This window comes from Pararge aegeria, chromosome 1 (assembly GCF_905163445.1).
Source record: "Pararge aegeria chromosome 1, ilParAegt1.1, whole genome shotgun sequence".
Classification (NCBI taxonomy): domain Eukaryota; kingdom Metazoa; phylum Arthropoda; class Insecta; order Lepidoptera; family Nymphalidae; genus Pararge; species Pararge aegeria.
Genome location: NC_053180.1, coordinates 17,751,983 through 17,772,365, shown reverse-complemented (window position 1 = coordinate 17,772,365; position 20,383 = coordinate 17,751,983). Strand labels below are relative to the sequence as shown.

General features: G+C 34.5%; 1 protein-coding gene across 1 annotated transcript in view; it reads right to left on the bottom strand.

Moving 5' to 3' along the window:
• LOC120624174 (multiple C2 and transmembrane domain-containing protein) overlaps positions 1-20,383 on the bottom strand; it is a 123,750-nt gene that overhangs the window by 54,492 nt on the left and 48,875 nt on the right. Inside the window, exon 4 of the mRNA XM_039890589.1 lies at positions 688-785. Within this exon, the coding sequence (XP_039746523.1) occupies positions 688-785 (98 nt within the window). The remainder of the gene's footprint in view (positions 1-687; positions 786-20,383) is intronic.

Sequence of the window (20,383 nt, the reverse complement as noted above, 5' to 3'; positions counted from 1 at the left end):
ATTGTTATTTTTTTGCAAAGAAATGTAGAGATCAAATAAAAATATTGTTTACTATTAAATAAAAATATATATAAATATATAATATTTATATATATTTTTATTTATAATAATAATAAAAATATTATTTAAATTTTAGGTGACCCAAGTCATCTAGTAATTCACTAGATGACTTGGGTCACCTAAAATTTATTAGATTTTTTATTTTCACCCCAATGTTCAGTCGAATAAAGCAAGAAAAAGTTCAATTAGTTAAGCTATTTTCGTGTTTTTGCGAGCAGCATCTTTATCAATATCAACCCACTACACGACACGGATTTTCAATAAGAACGAGGGGGGTTTAGGCCATGGTCCACAATACTGGTCAAGTGCAGATTGGTAGACATTACGCACCTTTGAGAATGTCATGGGGAAATCACAGGCATGCAGGTTTCCTTACAATGTTTTTCTATAGCGTTAAAGCAAGTGATAATTTCAATTCTTTAAATTAAAAACGCACATAACTCCGAAACGTTAAAGGTTCGTGCCGGGGATCGGACTCTGTCACCCCGAAAGATAGTCCAGAGCAATAACCACTAGGCTATCACCGCATATGCGAGAAAAACGTACCTCAATAGATTTTTAAGTATATAGATAAAGATAAACCAGATTGTTGTCTCGAGGGATAATACTTTGCTATATCTTTCTTACCAGTTGCAATAGGTCTGTTGGTGGGCGGGAGAGGTGCGCAGGAGTCCCTGAAGTAGAGGGCACCGGCTCGATTGATGTTTGCCGCGTCACTGATGAGTCTGTGGACAATGAACAACGATAATAAACATATGTTTATTATATTTCTTTAAAAGAGTATTCATAATTTTTTATAGTAATCCTTGGTGAAGGAAATCATCGTGAGGACACCTGTATACCTGAAAGTTCTGCATAATGTTCTCAAAGGTGTGAAGTCCACCAATCCGCACTAGGCCAGCGTGGTGGACCTTAACCCCTTCACATTGTAAGAGGAGACCCGTGCTCTAAAGTGGGCCGGTAATGGGTTAATGTGATAATATGATTCATGTATTATGATAAACGCATTTTATTTATATTCTTAGTAACATTGTTATTTATTATTGCACTAGCGATCCGCCATGATAGGTGAAACGCCTCATGACGTCACGTCTATATAAACATAATTTTGTCCCGCTTGTACTTCGAAAATCCCTGCGTATCTTGATATACGATATTTTGTTATTACAAAATATCAGTTGCTTTCATGAATCATATTTCATTAGATTAATAAAATAATTTAGCGATTCATTGTAACTGCCAACATGCCTATTATTGACTTAGTTCCAGATTAAATATAGTGAGATGCTGATGGTGAGATGATGCTGATAATTACATTCGTACATTTAAGGTACTAACGCGCCCTGTCCAAGAAGATTCCAGGCGAACTTAGGAATGTTAATGAAAAAAAAACAATTGCAAATAATTATGAAAAAATCTTATGGTTGATAGTTTCAGAGGAAAACGTTACTAACGGTTATTGCAAAACAAAGGTTGAATACTTGAGATTTTTTATTTATGATATTAAAAAATGATTTACCAATTTTTTGATTCGAACAGAATCGAAAAGAAATTTTAACGCAATAATTCGATATATTATATATTATATGTATTTTCTAAGTATTTATGTATATATAATTCATAAAAATATTCATCAGTCATCTTAGTACCCATAACACAAGCTACGCTTACTTTGGGGCTAGGTGACGATGTGTGTATTGTCGTAGTATATTTATTATTTATTTAAATTTATAAAAAAAAAAAAAAAATATTATCAAATTATAAATAACCATTGAGTATTTAACATACAAAAATAACCTACGTATCAAAATAAAATTAAAACGTCTTCGAAACCACCGCAGCAAGGCATAGTGCCTAAGATGCTGGCAGCATTGCACCTTTGAACGGAAAAATTAATTCTCTGGCCAGCTCCAGTATCACCGGTAGACTTGTTAACAACAATAGATAGATAGACAGATATACGCATCTTTGCTTTTGGAACTATGTATTCGATTCTTTTATATTCTATGATATTGTAAAGAGGAAACATTTTTTTTACCAATAGACATGATAATTCTTTGAAATAACAATCTAACATATTAAAATTAAAGATCTTTACGAAAATTTGCAATTATGTAACCTAAAGTAGCAACATTTTGTCTAATCAATTCATCATTTGGAATGCGCTAATAAAACTATCGACGAAACATAAAAGTTATTTACTACATGATTAAAGTAATCACAAATACCTACAGAAAAGAAAAGGCAATATATCTAACTATTAAAATTAAGTCACAAAAGTAGCTTTTGTGTTCTAGAATTTAATTAGATCGCCAGTAGAAATAAAAAGTTGGCTCAAGGGTTGCAGTAAATGTAGCAGTAAAATACTTTTTATTTCAATCGAATCGGTCATTTAATTTCAAAGTTATCACGAGTATTAAAAAGCAATACGCGTTCGCATATATTAATCTATCTAACTATGTTAAAATGCGAAAGTATAAATGGATGTTTGTTGATATGACATAATGACTGATTTGGATGAAAATTGGTACAAAGATAGATTTTACTTTAAAAAAGCACACAACTTTTATTCTGGGAAATCTAATAGTTCTCGAAGGATTTGAAAAAAAACCGTAAGTAACGCGGATGAGGTCGTGGAATCAGCTAGTTTATTATAATTTTGACATAGTGTATTCAAATAGTAAATTAAAGCATATTTAACTTTAAAACTGTTCAAAAGAACTTGGAAAGGTAGACTTTCGTTTTGGTCACTTACGATAAGTCGATGGTTTTGATATTGGCATATACTCGTACATAACGGTGATAATTAATTGAGAAAGGGCTTTATCAAGTTAATTCATAGCCTGTTTGCGGTAGTATTATGTATTTATGTGCTTCCTCGGAACTGCGGTCCAAATATCTTCTTAAGTATATCTTCTTAAGGCTTTAACACTTAGCTTATAGTCTTTATTTATTTATGTCAATGATCTTTGCCTCCACAATATTTACACAGTAAACTTTAAATATAAATAAATATACTAGGACAATACACATACATCGCCATCTAGCCCCAAAGTAAGCGTATAGCTTGTGTTGTGGGTACTAAGGTGTCGGATGAATATTTTTATGAATAATATACGTAAATACTTATAATATTCAGCTAAACATCGAACTCACGAACCCACGGCTTTGGACTCAGAAAACAGGGTGGCTGGCCACTGCGCCAATCGGCCGTCGTAAGTAATTTATATATCACGTGCTTTAAGCGTTTAAATAAAACATCAAGATAAAACCTGCATGCCTGAGAGTTCTGCATAATGTTCTCATCGGCGTCCGAAGTCTACCGAAACGCGCTTAACCAGCGTGGTAAAGACTAACAGTTTAAACCCTTCTGAACCCTTTTGGTAGACGATGATGATGGTAAAACTTTATAAATTTGTGTAACATATAGGTTTTATTCATGTTTGTTACCCGCTCAATCTTCAGTTTGTTTTTCAAAATCCCGCGGAAACCTTTTGTTTTCCTGACTAAAACATCAACAAGGTCCCAAATCCATCCGTCCACCTCCAGCCAAAATTTCGCTACATAGTTGTTTTAGAGGTTAACCTTAATTTTATAGTTTAACAACATGGTGTTTAACCAAAAAAACTTTAGCGTACATTTAGACGAAATCTTTGAATAATAATGTCTTTGAAAAGCATTGATCGCACCTTCGCACCCATAAGTCGCGATTAAAGCTTGGATTCCAAAAGTTGTTTACTTTTGTCTATCAATGATGAGACATTCAGGTTGTACGCGGCAGAAAACACTGATGCCGGAAGAGCGTTGCAAGCCTTAGCCGCACGTATCGAGATGAAAAGCTAGACGTAGCGCGTCTGAATGTCAACCACAGCAGGACACCGTTCACAGCGTCTCGATGTTCTGTGGTAGAATGGTGCCTGGGGAACAAGATTATGTAGTTCCTAATCCTAAGCACACTTGCTAAACTAAATCCTTTAAAAACCCATAAAAAGGCAATATTACGTCGGCATTGTTAGTAGAAATACATTTCAGTATGTGCAAATATGAACGTTCTGGATCGTTATATCGCTATCCTTTTCACACCTATGAAGATGCAACTTACCGTCTCTTTTGCGGAAGAGGCGCATTGTCCGCCACCTCTTTACTGCCGTCTTAAGTTTCTTCATCAGCAGACAGTTTTGTAAAGCACTCACTATCCTGTGGCGCCATATTGTACACATCTATTCACTCACTACTGTGTTCACATCTCTTGTTCGCAGACTATCACTTTCATCACAAGATATTTAATTGAAATTTAATGTATGCTTGTCAGTTCTGTCATTGTTATAATTTATTTCTATATCTATAGATACGTTATAAACAACATGTATGGACATTATTGTATTTTATTTTAAAATATTAAAAATAAAATAAAAACAGAAAGTTTAATTGATAAAAAATAATTCATAATTATATAAGTACCCTAAAGGAAAAGTTTTAAATCTCGAACGTTGATTTTGTCTTTAGTCGACCACTTCTAAAGACATCTAGCAAATGCAAAAGGAAATATTTTTCACATTTAAAAAATATTCTTTATAAAAAAACAATTTACTATAAAAAATATTAGCCAAGTGCGAACTAGACTGCCAACCGATGGGTTCCGTACCTTGACGGGGAACGTTAGTTGCACGCATAATTATTTATTTCGTAAAATTATTTGGCAAGCTAAATATCTATAACATACGGATATAAAGACGTTACACTAAATTGACCCTTATTGGACTCCGTTTTTCCCTTTGAGTTAGGAGCTAAATCGCAACACCTCCAAAATAATTTACCAGATCTTTAGTAGATAGCTCTATCTACTAAAGATCATTTACTGTATGTAAATGATCCATAAAAGTAAATGATACATAATATAGAGTGATGAATTTGCCCCCACAAAGTATAATGTAATAACACCATTATTGCACTCCTTTGAGGACCGTAAACCGATTTCTGCATTAAAAATTCACAATCTACTTCAGTTGAGTAACATAGTAGGGTTGCCAAAAACAAGAGTAATCAAATGCTCTCCAAATGTAATAAAATCACGGATCCTGTAATAAAAAGGAAGCTACCTAGCACACGTCCGGCACGTTCACTAGCCGTCGGCTACATCATCTCTTCAGACTACACGTATTATATGAGATATACCACGTAATCGTGTAATGTATTGCACCACCTACCTCTCTCTGCATATAGCTTTTTCATCTTTTGTCTTTGGTTGCCTGGAAGAGTTGCCCAAATATACCCTATATTAAATTTCCACGATTGTATTTATATTCTTCTATTTTTTGTCTATGGTGTGCAATAAAAGTGTTATAATTCATTAGACCTCTAAGATCACTTAAAAAATAAACAAGACTCATTCATTTCAAGTAGGCCTACATTGTAAGCAATTTGGAAAGTCAAATCTGTATGTTTGTAGTGACACCGGTTTGGAAAGCAAATTCTACGGAGAAGAAGCCCGCAAGATTAGAAAATATCTACGTTGTAGATTATATGATGACAGCCGCAGTGGGCAGTGACCCTGATTTCCGCGTCCAAGGCCGTGGGTTCGATTCCCATAACTGAAAAAATTATTGTGTGATGAACATGAATGTTTTTTAGTGTCTGGGTGTTTATCTGTATATCATAAGTATTTATGTGTATTATATTCATAGAAATATTCATCAGTTATCTTAGTACCCATAACACAAGGAACGCTTACTTTGGTGCTAGATAGCGACTGTTTATTGTCATAGTAAAAAAAATATGTATAACCACGCATCTGCGTGTGTACCAGCCCTAATAACTGAACTGAAGGGAGGTTACACAAAACGTCGGAGTTGTTTGCCCGAGTAAACATAAATGGATTATTCAATGCTTCTATTTGTGTCGAATGTCTTGTACTAACAAGTTCTTGGTTACAACATGGGTTGCCTCCGTGCAAGCTTCTATGACATGACAAAAGATAAACTTCACTTAGTCCTAGTTTCTTAAAATTGTAAACTACATGGTCAACATAAATCGGAAGCAGGTGGTATCCAGTTTATAATTAAATGTATTACATATTTCAGACAATTATAAAACAAGACCTTAACCCAGGAAGGACTCAGATTATTATTTAAAGATTATTGTTCTAAGAAAACAATCAATCTTAACCTCAGTGAATATTAATCAACAGTTTTTTAATATTGACTTGCTAGTCTTGGCTTTTTATTGCGGTTAGATATGTTTTATTTATTAAGTATTAATTTTTTTTTAAATCTGTTATTTTCATTTCCTTTTTTTGTATTTTTACTTTTAATTAATTTATTTAAATGTGACTTGTTATTTAATGTGGAAAATTTATATAATGATTAACGAAACATTTTTGCACGACAATCTTGGCAGGATATGTGACACTTATAAAAATTATTAACACCTATGTAAACATGTTGCATGTACCATATTAAAGCAAAATGAAAATTGATTGATTGATTGATTCATATGTGTACAGCGTGGATAACAAAACTACCAGCTATCAGCTAGTTTTATTATAATAATTTTATCTTTGTAAAACAAAACAAATTGGAACTTCCCGGTTTGTTCAGGGATGAATGGCACGAGACCAGACGGTATGACTATAGTACCGTGGCCTTCCGAACCGGTGGTAGAGTCACTACAAACAGACATATTTGACGTTTCAACAGTGCTTATATTAGGCTTTCTTGAAATAAGTGAATATTGAATTCCAAATTTAAAATTTTATGGCAATTAAATTGCGTTTAATGATAACTCGACAGAACTGATTTGAGAGCTTTTTTTTTTTTATCTTCTGGCTTTACAATTTGAGAGCTTATATAACAAGCGATCTGTGTCGTTCAATTGATGTGTGTGTATCCATACCGACATTTGTCTAGACATAGACAATAAACTTAGTGTCGTGCTGTGCCATATTTTAGGCTTTTTTATGTATTAAGCTAATATCAAGGTCCTTATAACCTTCATAAACAATATCAAAAAGCGGCAGGGAATTATAAAAAAAATACAATGAAGTTAGCAACAGTCGTTTTTCTTTTTAGTTTTCCTAATACTAAGGTTGCCTGGCAGAGATCGCTACTTAGCGATAAGGCCGCCTTTTGTATCCTGCTTCATTCTTCATGTGTTTGTTCTTTTTTTGTCTCGGTTTTGCGAGTGGTGGACTCTTTTTTTGTAATAAAGAGTATAAAAAAAAACAGTGCTTTTAAATAGAACTTTGTTTAAAAATCGCTATTGAAAATATAGATTGCTGAATTGATACTGTTCCTTTTAACTGTATATAAATAAATAAATAAATATACTACGACAACACACACACCGCCATCTAGTCCCAAAGTAAGCGTAATGTTATGGGTACTAAGGTAACTGATGAATATTTTTATGAATAATATACATAAATACTTATATTATACATATAAACACCCAGACACTAAACAACATTCATGTTCTTCACACAAACATTTTTCAGAATCGAACCCACGGCCTTGGACTCAGAAAGCAGGGTCGCTGCCCACTGCGCCAATCGGCCGTCAAACTATGAGTTACTACTTGATGTCACTGAAATCAAACTTGATCAACATCATCATATGAATCGATGGACGTCCAGTGCTGGCGTCTATAGGTTATATATCGTATAGGTTTTTTGTACGGACTTTCTTGTGTCACTGTGACTGTGATTTCGTAGGTCCATCTTCACAGAATTAAGATTATAAATAAATAAATAAATATTATACGACAATACAGACTGCGCCATCTAGCCCCAAAGTAAGCGTAGCTTGTGTTATGGGTGCTAAGGTGACTGATGAATATTTTTTTTATGAATAATATACATAAATACTTATAAAATACATATAAACACTGCGCCAATCAGCCGTCAAACCTTATACAGAACTACTTAACAATTATTCATTGTAAAGTCAACATCTCCTGAGGATGCTCCGGTTTCGGAGCAAAGCGTGCGTATAGGGTACATTGCCGAAGATCTATTTGGTGGGGAGTATAAAGATTGAAATAATTATAAATTATACCATACAGATTATCCTGCTTTTCGCGGAGTTTAGCAAATTAAGCTTAATTTTTATAATATACTAGCGTACCCAGCCCGCTTCGCCGGGCTAGATTTTGCTTTATTTTATTTAAACAATAAACTTTTGCATTTTTAATTTAAGTCTCATAATATATTAAATCATTTATTTCTCTCCGTATTCATTCTCTTCTATTCTCTTCTCGAGCGGGTGAAGATCACTATCTACACCCATGTAAAAGCTGTATTTGACAGTTTGACAGTTCAAAAATAGGTGTGCTCCCGATCACCACCAAACTTTACAGAATTATTCGCCAGGTCAATCCGGAGATTTCCTGAAAGTTTCATTGAAATCGGTCCAGCCGTTTCGGAGCCTATACGGAATATACCCACACACTTTCTCTTTTATATATATAGAAAATAGATCGTACAGAACCCTCATTCAGAAATCAGAACATGCAGAGCATTGTGTCCAAACACAGTGTAATGTCCCGCGCACGTCTCACTTCACACCGGCGGATGTTGCTAGCTCACCAACTTTTTCCGATTTTACCATTTTATGGTAAACGTCTAGAATAGTATAGGTAAAATAATTACTCTCAACTGCTAAATTGTATGAAGACTAACCGTTTGTTCGAGAAACACTAGTAAAGTGAAATGGTTTTTGATGCTTCATTATATTCACATCCAGATTTTATTTACATCTCTCTGCAGGGAACATGCCTTCTTTCTCAAAGGAGAAGGGAATACAAAGCTTTGGGTCACCACGTTCAGTGTCGTGCATTTCGTATACGCACGCAAGCACTGCCTACTCTACACATTTTATTTCAACCCTTCCCTTAAAATCTGGATGTGAATCATCCAGATTTTATTTACATCTCTCTGCAAGGAACATGCCTTCTTTCTCAAAGGAGAAAGGAATACAAAGCTTTGGGTCACCGTTCAGTGTCTTGCATTTCGTATACGCACACAAGCACTGCCTACCCCACACATTTTTAATCAGCCCTTATAGAAGGTGGATTGTTCAATTTCATGCGATTTTCTTACTTCACGAGTTAAATTCAGGTAAAAACTGTGTGCACGCTACTGACCACGTGGCCTCAATGCAGATTGGTTGGTTACTGTTACGAGCTGCTAGCTTTGTATATATATCTATGTATGTAATAATTTGCTCTCAAATACACAAAGATTAGAGGTGAACTTTCTTATAAAAAACAAAAATCTTAAAGAAGTTTAAGTAACTGTCATAATAATTATTATTGTGATTCTGCTTTATTATTTTTATTTGCTATAGTTCATTCGGCCTTGGAGATCATGAGCAACGCCAAATAAAATTAGATAAGAACTAGGAACGTTTTAAAATTATACTCGACCTAGGGCAAGCTAGGCTAAGATAAATTATTCATCACGAAGTAACGTGAGCTTAGCGACCTCCTAAAAAAGAACTGAATTTTCTTGCTGCGATATTGCATGAGAATTCTTTGTCACTGGATATTCCCTCCGCGGCTGTTTTGTGATTTTATTTTTTATTTTTTGCCCTCTATAATGTTTCTTCATGTTTGTTTGTCTGTCTATCTGTATCTTGGCCACCATATATTTTTAAGAGAGTTCAAAAATTTTTTAGGCACTTTTGATGCGTACATTACATGTAAAATATGACATAGGAGTGAGTCTATCTGTATCTTGGCCAGCATATATTTTTTAAGAGAGTTCATACATTTTATTTAGGTTCATAGATTTAAAGCTGTTCTTTTTAAGTGAAAAACCAACGCCTATAAACCAAGCAACACTTCGCATAGCAACCAAGGAACGCGTCCTGCAAAGTGGGTTAAGCTTCATATGCAATGCTGCTTAGCGGCAGAAATAAGCATGGTGGTTGTACTTTTTGGACGGCCGACTGGCGCAGTGGGCAGCGACCCTGCTTTCTGAGTCCAAGGCCGTGGGTCCGATTCCCACAACTGGAAAATGTTTGTGTGATTAACATAAGTGTTTTTCAGTGTCTGGGTGTTTATCTATAATTATAAGTATTTACGTATATTATTCATAAAAATATTCATCAGTCATCTCAATACCCATAACACAAGCTACGCTTACTTTGGGGCTAGATGGCGATGTGTGTATTGTCGTAGTATATTTTTTTATTATTTATTTATTTATTCCCTGGACGAACTCTGTCACAAAAAGCTCTATTACAACTAACCCTACTAACACTAGTTTGTTTTAATAGGATAATAATTAATCAGGACCGATAGCCCAACGTGCTCTCCAAGACACAGGGGTTGACAATATAAATTTCTAAGCTCTACGTTAGGAACTAAGAACCTCTTTACAGAAAAATCTTTTTCATTTTGTTATATCCTGCTTCATTAAAAATACCGATGGCGCTCTGATCCAATAATAGCAATTTCCTGATAACTGGAGTTTTTAAAATAGGTCAATAACTTTTTCATGTCAACATTGTTCACAAACAGACAGGCTCGCGTTCATTGATGGCGATAATTATAATGAACGACAAAGCGTAGGCTTCGCATGGGCGGGGAAGGCGATTGATTGCTATTTTAATAGGGTGGTTTGGTTAGGCTAGGTACGATATTGCATTTTGTACATTATTTTATAAGACACAGCGCATTGTTCCCACAAAATTTATATCAAAATCATGAATAGGTAAAAATATCTTAAACAATGACCCACAATATTCAGAATGCTTTAAGTAATGATGGCGTAGTGGTAAGTATTGCGGTCCTAAAAGTTTGGTCTTAGTTTTGATCCTCGGCAAAGATCTAAGTTTTCTTCAATCTGTTCTTGTGACTGGCTTCATGCGTGGCTCCCTCTTTACCGATAAAGACGTGTTGCTAAGTGATTTAGCGTTCCGGTACACGTAGAAACCGATTAGGAGTACGAATTCGATGTAACTGTCATACCATTAACAGATTTTTGATTACAGTACCTACTCCAGGGATCAGATTTGAGTTTCATGCAGTGTAAGGAGCTGTCTCAAAATGTGAAGAGTAAACGTTGTACGTATGCTGTTGATGACTTTTTGTTACACTATATCAAGCACTACAAAAAAGTTCTTTTCAGATTTCAGGTTCATTAATGGCAATTACAAATAATGTGACTTTATATTGGTTTTAATTTGCTGTACTCCGCGAAAAGCAAGAGCATCTTTACGATGTAACTTACAATTTCTTTGATTTTTACCCCACACAAAACAAATCTTCCGCAATGTACTCTCTGCGTACGTTTTGCTCTAACACTGGAGCATCCTCAGGCGATATTGACTTCACAATGAACAATTGCTAAACTAAACTATCTATCTATCTACTAAACTAACTATCATGTAATTCCCTAACTAACTATTAAGTAAAGCCTGTTTCTATCTATACTTATAATAAAACTGTAACTGGAAAATTTCTGTACATTTAATATTTTTTGAAAATTTTGACCGGGGGATGCTTTACCGATACTGAGTCCAAAACAGATTTTTATTTAATTTTTGTCTGTATGTCTGTCTGTCTGTTTGTCTGTCCGGAAAACTACAGAACGGATTGAAATAAAATTTGATATAGTGGTAGCTGATATTCTGGGTCAACATATAGGCTACTTTTTATCCCGATAAACAATAAGCTTGTCCCGGGAAATGAGATGAAAATTTTTATCAATTTTACTGTATAGCTCCGTTAAATTTGAACCGATTTTAATAATTCTTTTTTTATTTTAAAGTGTATACTATCAAGCATGTATTGTGAAATTTTAATGAAGATCTGGTAAATATTGTCGGAGATAAAGGACATAATTCATCATAGATAACAGCGAGTCGCAAGGCATCTGGGACAACGATCGAATGCATGCGTACCATCCTAATTATATTATAAATGCGAAAGTTTGTGAGTATGGATGTATTAGTGTATGGGTGTATGTATGGACATGGATGGTCCATGGATGGTCCATCCAGGACATGGATAAAGTAATCATTATTACCTACAAAAAAGTCCGGGAGGCTAAATGTCTAACTGTTAAGACACCGCTTTTTGTTATAATTTGTCAATCAAAACACGGGTACAATCTTAAGATGGTGACATTCCTATCAGATCCTTATCCAAATAAATAGTTTTATAGTTAAAATTGATTATGTACCTGCAAATTCCTCTTTAAATTATTCAAATTGGATCGTTTAGACATTACGACGGGTATAGAAATGCTAAAAGATATTAAATCCGATAATAACCGATTTGATGCAGACGAAGTTGTGTGGGTCAGCTAGTCCAATAATATAAACGGTATTTTTTTAACGTGCCATTGTTAAACGCATGGTATGGCCATACAAACAGCCAACGAGGTTTGGTTTATTTAAATGTTGGGACTGAAAACGTACATTTCCCATTTATAATATTAAGGATTACTTAAACTACAAGAAAGCTTGGATGTGAATTGCTCTAACTACATAGCTTAATATTAATTTAGCGAGATGGTGATAGCAAAAAAATTTACCCGGCTTAGTTTGTTGTGGGCTCTTCTTAGACCTGGGCGCGTTTGGAACCCACGTAGCTTTAGGTTTAAGTTGGCGAACGAATTTGTCACCATCAACTTACATTTATGTAAACACATTATTACATTATACATGAATAAAGAAATTTTTAATTTAATTTTGATGCAATCCAAAAAGGGATCTCGCTAACCAAGAAAAGGTATAGTAGCTTGCTATAAGAACGTCTATATTGCTTCTTACGGCATCAGACTAGAACGCTGCATCGATTTGCGGTAACACTTTTCTGGAGTCCGCCTTTCTATAAGTACAATCTAGCCGAGCCGATATAGATGGTAGTATGAGTTTTTTAAAGCTCGCAAAAGTGTTCTCTGTGGCACAGAGGGAATGAACTGCTCAATTTAAGTCAGTAAAATATCCAATCATCTACTTGGCGCTACAGGTTCAACGTTGGTTAAAATGTAAAAATCCGTAAAGAATTAAATACAAACAGCGTAACTCAAACTGGAAGTCTTTGTACGCTTAATTCCTATTTAGTTAACTTTTAATTGCTTTTCTTCACAAAGGACACTTAGAAAACGCTTAAGGGGAATTAGGTACACAGCCCTACAGTAAATACCCCTAGTACGGGTTTTACACTTTTCAAGATTGTTAAATAAGGAGACACTATACTTTCAAGATGAGACTTATAAATCTAAATTTTTTCGAACCAAGTTTTCCGGCGTTTTAATTAAACTGCAACTTGCCGCAACTTGCCCGTGCAACTTCGTTGCACCAAATCGGTTATTATCGGAAAACATAAATAAAATGACATTTTCTAAAAATGAATCCTAGCTAGATCGATTTATCACCCCCGAAACCCCCTGTATACTAAATTTCATGAAAATCGTTGGAGCCGATTCCGAGATTCCAATTATATATATACAAGAATTGCTCGTTTAAAGATATAAGATATTGTAAAAAACAAAACTAGGGCCTGATAATTGCAATAGTTTTTAGAAGTGCAGTTATCACATTTTATATTTATACACTGTACTAAATGTATACTGTACCAAAGAAATAAACTATTAAATTATTATCATCAGTGCATATAAAACCTTATGCCTCTAGGTTTAAAGTTCCAGTTTATTTTCCAGTACGTTAAGTCAATGTAAAACGAAAGGTAGACAATGACTGACATATGAACCAGTGGAATTAAGTCAATTTCACGTTACAGTTTTATATTATCAAAAACCTACAAACGCTTGGGAGAAGTTAAGTTTAGCACTAAGGGTCTGTAGGTTCAGGACTTACATAACTGTCAATTTCGTAAAGCATATTAAGAAAATTTGTCTTTTACATATTTAAATCACTTCCTTAAAGAGGATAGAGCATAAATTAGGCTTATAACGATGAAAACGTCTTATTCCGGTTAAAATTTTATATTATTGTGGCTTATTCATTGCCGTTATGCAAGCTACGGCGTTCGTAGCGAAATCGTAGGCGAGCTACGCAGGGCGGGGCCGTAATACGGGAGGTATTACGATGTTTTTTATTTGGTGTTATAAAATATTGCTGAAGTTGTCAACTGAATACTCTTCAGGAATTTTATTTTATGCCTTTATACCAAAAGTTACAGTAACTATTGATAACTATACAACTTGTTATGTACCAAACATTATTTTAAATTGATTAGCATTCTAACGAATGTGCAGATAATTCTCATTTAATTCATAAATAGTTTTCAAGAAATAATTCATATTATATTTGCATCACAGCCAATGTTCATGACATTGAGTCGGTGTGTATTTGATAGAAACACAAGTGCATCTTCGATACACTTCGGTATATTTCTGAGACTCTTGACGATTAGATGCAGAAATACCTTCCGGTGTCTTAGTTGTTAGATCACAAGTTTTATGGCTATAACTTGAATGTTAAATCTACAGACTTTCATACAAATTTTCAACTCCTGCTCAAAAAAAAAGTTGTCTCAACATTTAAAATTTCTACCTTCAGCGAATTGGGTTGTGGGTTCTATCCATCAGTCAGGAAAAAGGCTTAGTTATAATAAAAAGTTAGGAGATAGAAATATAATGGGATTCTAATCACAGTCTTTTTTCTGACTGATGGACAGAACCTTCAGCCAAACGGGTTGTGAGTACGGTCCATCAGTCAGGAAAAAGACTTAGTTATAATAAAAATATAGAAGATAGAAACATAATTGAAATAATGGGATTGTAATCACAGTATTTAAGGGTTCATAATGACAATCTTTATCAACCTATCACCAGCCCATTACTGGGCACAGATAACAATTTAAAAAAAAATAATAAAATATACTACGACAATACACACACCGCCATCTAGTCCCAAAGTAAGTGTAGCTTGTGTTATGGGGTACTAAGATAACTGATGAATATTTTTATGAATAATGAGCAAAAATACTTATAATATACATATAAACACCCAGACACTGAAAAACATTTATGTTCATCACACAAACATTTTCCAGTTGTGGGAATCGAACCCACGGCCTTGGACTCAGAAAGCAGGGTCGCTGCCCACTGCGCCAATCGGCCGTCAAAGGTATTTATTTTACAGTTATTTATTTATTTACTTTATTGTATACCACAACATTAACATATAAGTACAAAAATTAAAAACTGAAACATAAAGAAAGAAGTAAAATACAAGAGGCGGCCTTACCACTTAATAACGACCTCTGCCAGGCATCCTTTGCATTAGGAAAAAAGAAAGGAAAAGTATCTTCTTAGAATGGGAAGGACGCAGTTCACCAAGCTGAAAAAATTGGTAGACTTCACACGCATATGAGAACATGAAGGAGAACTCTCAGGCGTGCGGGTTTTCTTACGACGTTTTCTTTTATTGCCAAAGCAAGTTACAATGCTGTGTTCTGTTTTGGATCACGGTTTGAAGGGCGTGGTTGCTAATTATGGAATAATTCAAACACACACGAGGCTTAACACCTACGCCTCTTATTACACAGGGCCGCATAATGCAGGACGCGCTCCATAATGCCCTGTGATGTGTTTGTTGCTCTTTGATTATAGGCGATGGTCTTCCAAAAAGCATCAGGTGGTCCACCTACTTGGTCCGTCAATTTTACTATAAGGAAATAGAAAAGTGATATTAATATTTTTTTTATATTAATAGCGGGCAAACGAGCTAGTGGGTCACCTGATGTTAAGTGATCACCGCCGCCCGTAAACATCTGCAGCACCAGAGGAGCCAACGATGCTGTGCCGGCCTCTAAAATTATAATTACATAAATAAAAAATGCACGTCACTCTAAAAGTGACAGATGCGTACCCGGTATTAAACTCGTTCCCCCCGAATGCCGAAGCCCCAACCAACAGACTATCACCGCAAGTAGTGTCCTAAAACAGCAAGTAATAATCGTTGGAATGACGATCAAAAAACGTTCCATTAACTAGACAATGGTTTTAAAGACTACAGGTCAGGTTTGTGACCGGGCGTTGACCTTACGTGTTACAATGAACATAAAAAGGACATAAAAATCAGTAACTTACTCGAGTGTTTTCAGCAATATTTTAAAACAATTAAGTTTTTTTTAATCAGACTATCATAACGTATATTAGGAAATTGAAAAACAGCAAGTATTTTCCTCTACAGGCATGTACAGTTATCTTTGTGCATTGTGTTTTGACGACCTCCCTGGCGCAACGGTGAGCGCTGTGAATTTAAGTAGGAGGTACTTAGACTGCATCATCGTTAACCACCAGGTGAGATTGTCCACCTGTAGTGGAATATATATATATAACAGCAGATGTAACAACACCTTTGTACTTAGCAGTAAGTAATGTCTGTATGCGTGGGAACGTAGATATGGATTTGTGTCGTGGCGAATGACCGATGCGGATTGAGGGGACCCAGGTAGAGATGTGAGAAAACCATGTAACGACGAACGGGGAGTCCCAAACTAACCTTGATGTAGGACAGACCTCTGTCTTTTTATCTGCTATATTCGTATGAAAATAAATACACTTATATTTTAACCGTCTCGTGATTCCTTCAATATTCAATAATATTCGTATCATAACATCCGATACCACATATATAATCGGTTTCCAATCGGCCTCGTTTTAACATGCTCAAAAGCGCCAACAGCACGACTTTGTCAATAGACTAGGTAGGGTTTGCCAGACTAGACTAGAGAAATTTTTGAAATTATAAATTCCCAAAATGCCCCTACCGGTAATCCCACCGGATCTTCCACTTAAAAATACACTCTCCGTATCTTCGTTATTAAGTGATGTGTAAGTTTATTATATGTTTATATTATATGTGTATTTTATGTATAGGTACTAAATATTTGTGTATTTTTTATGAAAAATTTAGTATATGAATATTTATTTATTTAGGTTATATTTATTTAACTTAATATCTTTACTTTGTGAACCATCCACTTTCTGTTTTACTGATAGCTTCTTACGCTTAGGTTGCCTGTAAAATATCACTTTAAGTGATAAGGCAGCCTTTGCACCCTGGCACTATGTACTTTTGTCCTTGTTCTTCTTTGTTATAATATCTATCTATCTATCTTCTTATACTGCGTCAGGGAGGTCACAATGTAATTAACTCAATAAAAGTAAAAAAATGTTTTTATCTCACCACGTTTTGGATAAGTATTTAATATAAATAAGAACTAACTTCTTAGTCGCAGGTAGTTTGTAGAAGTAGGCACGCAGCATAATCTCTGCAATATAGAAATACCTATAAAAGATTTATTACCTAATGTGGTTGGCGATGGGTGAAATTACAACTTGAAAGTATAGGTAGAGACGGAGAGTTAATATAACGAAGGTTATATGAACTCTCCAACCCGTTACCTATCTTTTTTCTAAGAATGGTTGGATACAGTTTGCGTATTAAAGGAAAGAAATGGAAAAGAGGGTAACGGAAACAGTAAAGTAGCGAAACAAAAGAACTGATGTTATCACTACACGCAAATCGCAAATATCAGAAATTATATCTGCTCGGCTTATGAACAAAGGGAGCTTCGGGAGGAAAAACCGTTTGTACGTGACAACAACAACTTTATAGTACCTACTTGTATGTTATCTTTCCTTATAAATTGGTAGACATAATTTCGACTCTATAAATAACCTTTACATAATATATAACTGCTGCCATCCACTATTCGTAAAACATTATATTTCCAAGTCAGTAGGTCGATAAAATATTACAATTAGCAACATCGCTTATTTTGTTTTTTTTTTTTAAATATTCGGGATGCTGAAATCATAATAATATCAAAATATTTTTTTTTGTCAAAAGATATTTATCACTTAGGGGTTGAAAAAATAGATTCTGAGCGATTTTGAGACCTACTGAATATGCAAAAAAATATTCACAGGAATCGGCGTATCAAGCCGTATCGAAGACGTACGTACACCTTTGACACGCAAATTTTGTAGGGGTATATATTCTAATATATACCATATATGGATAGATAATGTAAAATAATTGATTTGTTTAAAATATTAGAGTATTCCAATCCGCAAAATACCCATCTTTCAACCAACCACCTCTAATTACCACCAAATATAATCCGCGGGTCGGATTTAAACCCGGTGAAAGCCAACACTTACATTTAAGCTAATCCGTTTAAGCTATTGAGAATAATAACTTTCAACATAACACTCTACACATAAATGTTGTTAAATGTAAAAATATGTGAAGATGTTAGAACATTTGTTGTCAATTAATGAATGAACCGATAAATAGATTTGTATACTCTGAAATAAATCCTGTATAAAAATATGTCAAACTGTATTTGAATCGCAGATTTTTTTAAGTTAAAAAAAAAAAAAAAAATTTTGTTATTTGCCTCAGTTTTACCGTCTGCATGTATCTGCAAATCCTCGGTAGTATAATTGGCGTAAAGTGGCGCACGACAGCGTGAGTGGCAGCTTCAGGTTATAAGAGAAGACTTCTTTCCACTTACCTATCAGCAGAAATTGAATCGGATATGTAGCTATGATAAAAAATATTGTTATGCGAAAGGTTAATAACAAAAAATTTGGTACATTTTAGGCCGCATGGTGACGTCAGATCAGCATATAGTTGTCACCACCCACGCTCTTTCCGTTGCTGTCATCTATGGGGATTAATAGAGAATGGACCTCTTTGCTACTACAACCATATACTGCGATCACAAACCCGTCTGCCCAGCCAGGTGGTTATGGGCATACCCTCCTATTAGGAGAGGCTTTTAGTCCAGCAGTGGGCTGTTATAGGCGTTGTTAGTAGACTGCTCTAACATAAAAAAATGAAAGCCACAGTATGGTTTGGGTATCAACTTTTTTTACTTCCTCGGTTGAGGTATCGTCTAAAACCTGTGGTACTGCCGATAAGTAAATTCTCAATGAAAAAAATTCACGAATACTTCAGACTCACAAAGGAAATCCTAAACAATGTCTTCGAGTAAGGTTAAGTTAAACATTTGTTTACATGTGTAAACAAAAAAATCGCAAATTGAATTTTAACTTTGACGAACGGAGGTCCTTACTTAAACAGGCGTTCAAGTCAAACTAAAATAATATATTTTAATTTGGATTTTTCAAATGCTAGTCACGAGTCCCTACTGTTATTTTAAAATCCTTATTATATAAAAAATAAACATCAAGCATACGCATTTTAAAATTTAATTAAAATGCATTCTCTAAATCATATTAATAAGTATATTCAAGAATTCAAAAATTAAATATTAAAATTTTTATTTTCTATTGCAAATTGCATTAATGTTTATTATGAACATCAGGGTAAAAAAAAACCCTGTTTTCTGATCGTAAATAAGTTTTTATTACGCCGGATGAAGCATAAAATTTGCCTTTCAAATTATATATTCCCCTCATGCAGAGAGATATTATGTAAATACTATCACAATTTCGACCAAAAGCATACCTTATATGAAGAAAATACTATGATACATAAAAAAAATTTTGCTAAACAAATCCTACAAATACTATGAGAAATTTTTGTTTTATGCAAGAGATGCTTTTAAGTTCCATGATCACTATTATTTAGGTCCACACTATACACTGCATCCTTTATCGTAAAATCCGCCACAGATTAAAACCTTATGAGCAAAAATAAAATTATGTTCTCTATATCGTGAATGTCAAAAGTTCACAGATAAAATAAAATTGAATAAGCGCGCGGGAAAAAATTTGGGAGCAGAATACGTCCGCAACCCACAAGGTCTCTTGGCCTACTGAATACTGCTACTAGGGTAGCATAAAATATCGGCTAGTAATATTGGTCGCTGAGCATTCAGTTAAAAGCTCTTTCTCTCAATCTCCGTGCCTGCTTACGGAACATCAATGAGTTTCTAACCATTTTCTCAAAAACAGGAAAGGTTTCCAAGTCGTGATAAATTGTTACATAACCAACTGAAGTGTTGCTTTTGCGAAAGCTATGAGAGTTAATTTATTTGACTCATTATTTGTATTTTCTTGAAGAAAAACACACTCATAAAGTTTGTCCGTTCCAACACTTGCAGTTACGTAAATAATTTCTACGCGAAGTATTTATTCCAGTGAAATAAGTGGATCCTCGCTTTCTATTACATTTTGAAATCATTAATTACGGTGAAGAGGGTGACTGTTTAGAATGATGTTTGTCCTCAACTAGAAAAAAGTTTTTATGAACTGTAAATTTTTACGTTACAAACTTTGGTAGTGAACTTAAAATTTAATTGAGAATCAAAATAGGCAACCTAGCGCTAGTATTGGTACTTGCCATACATTGATTACACATGCAAA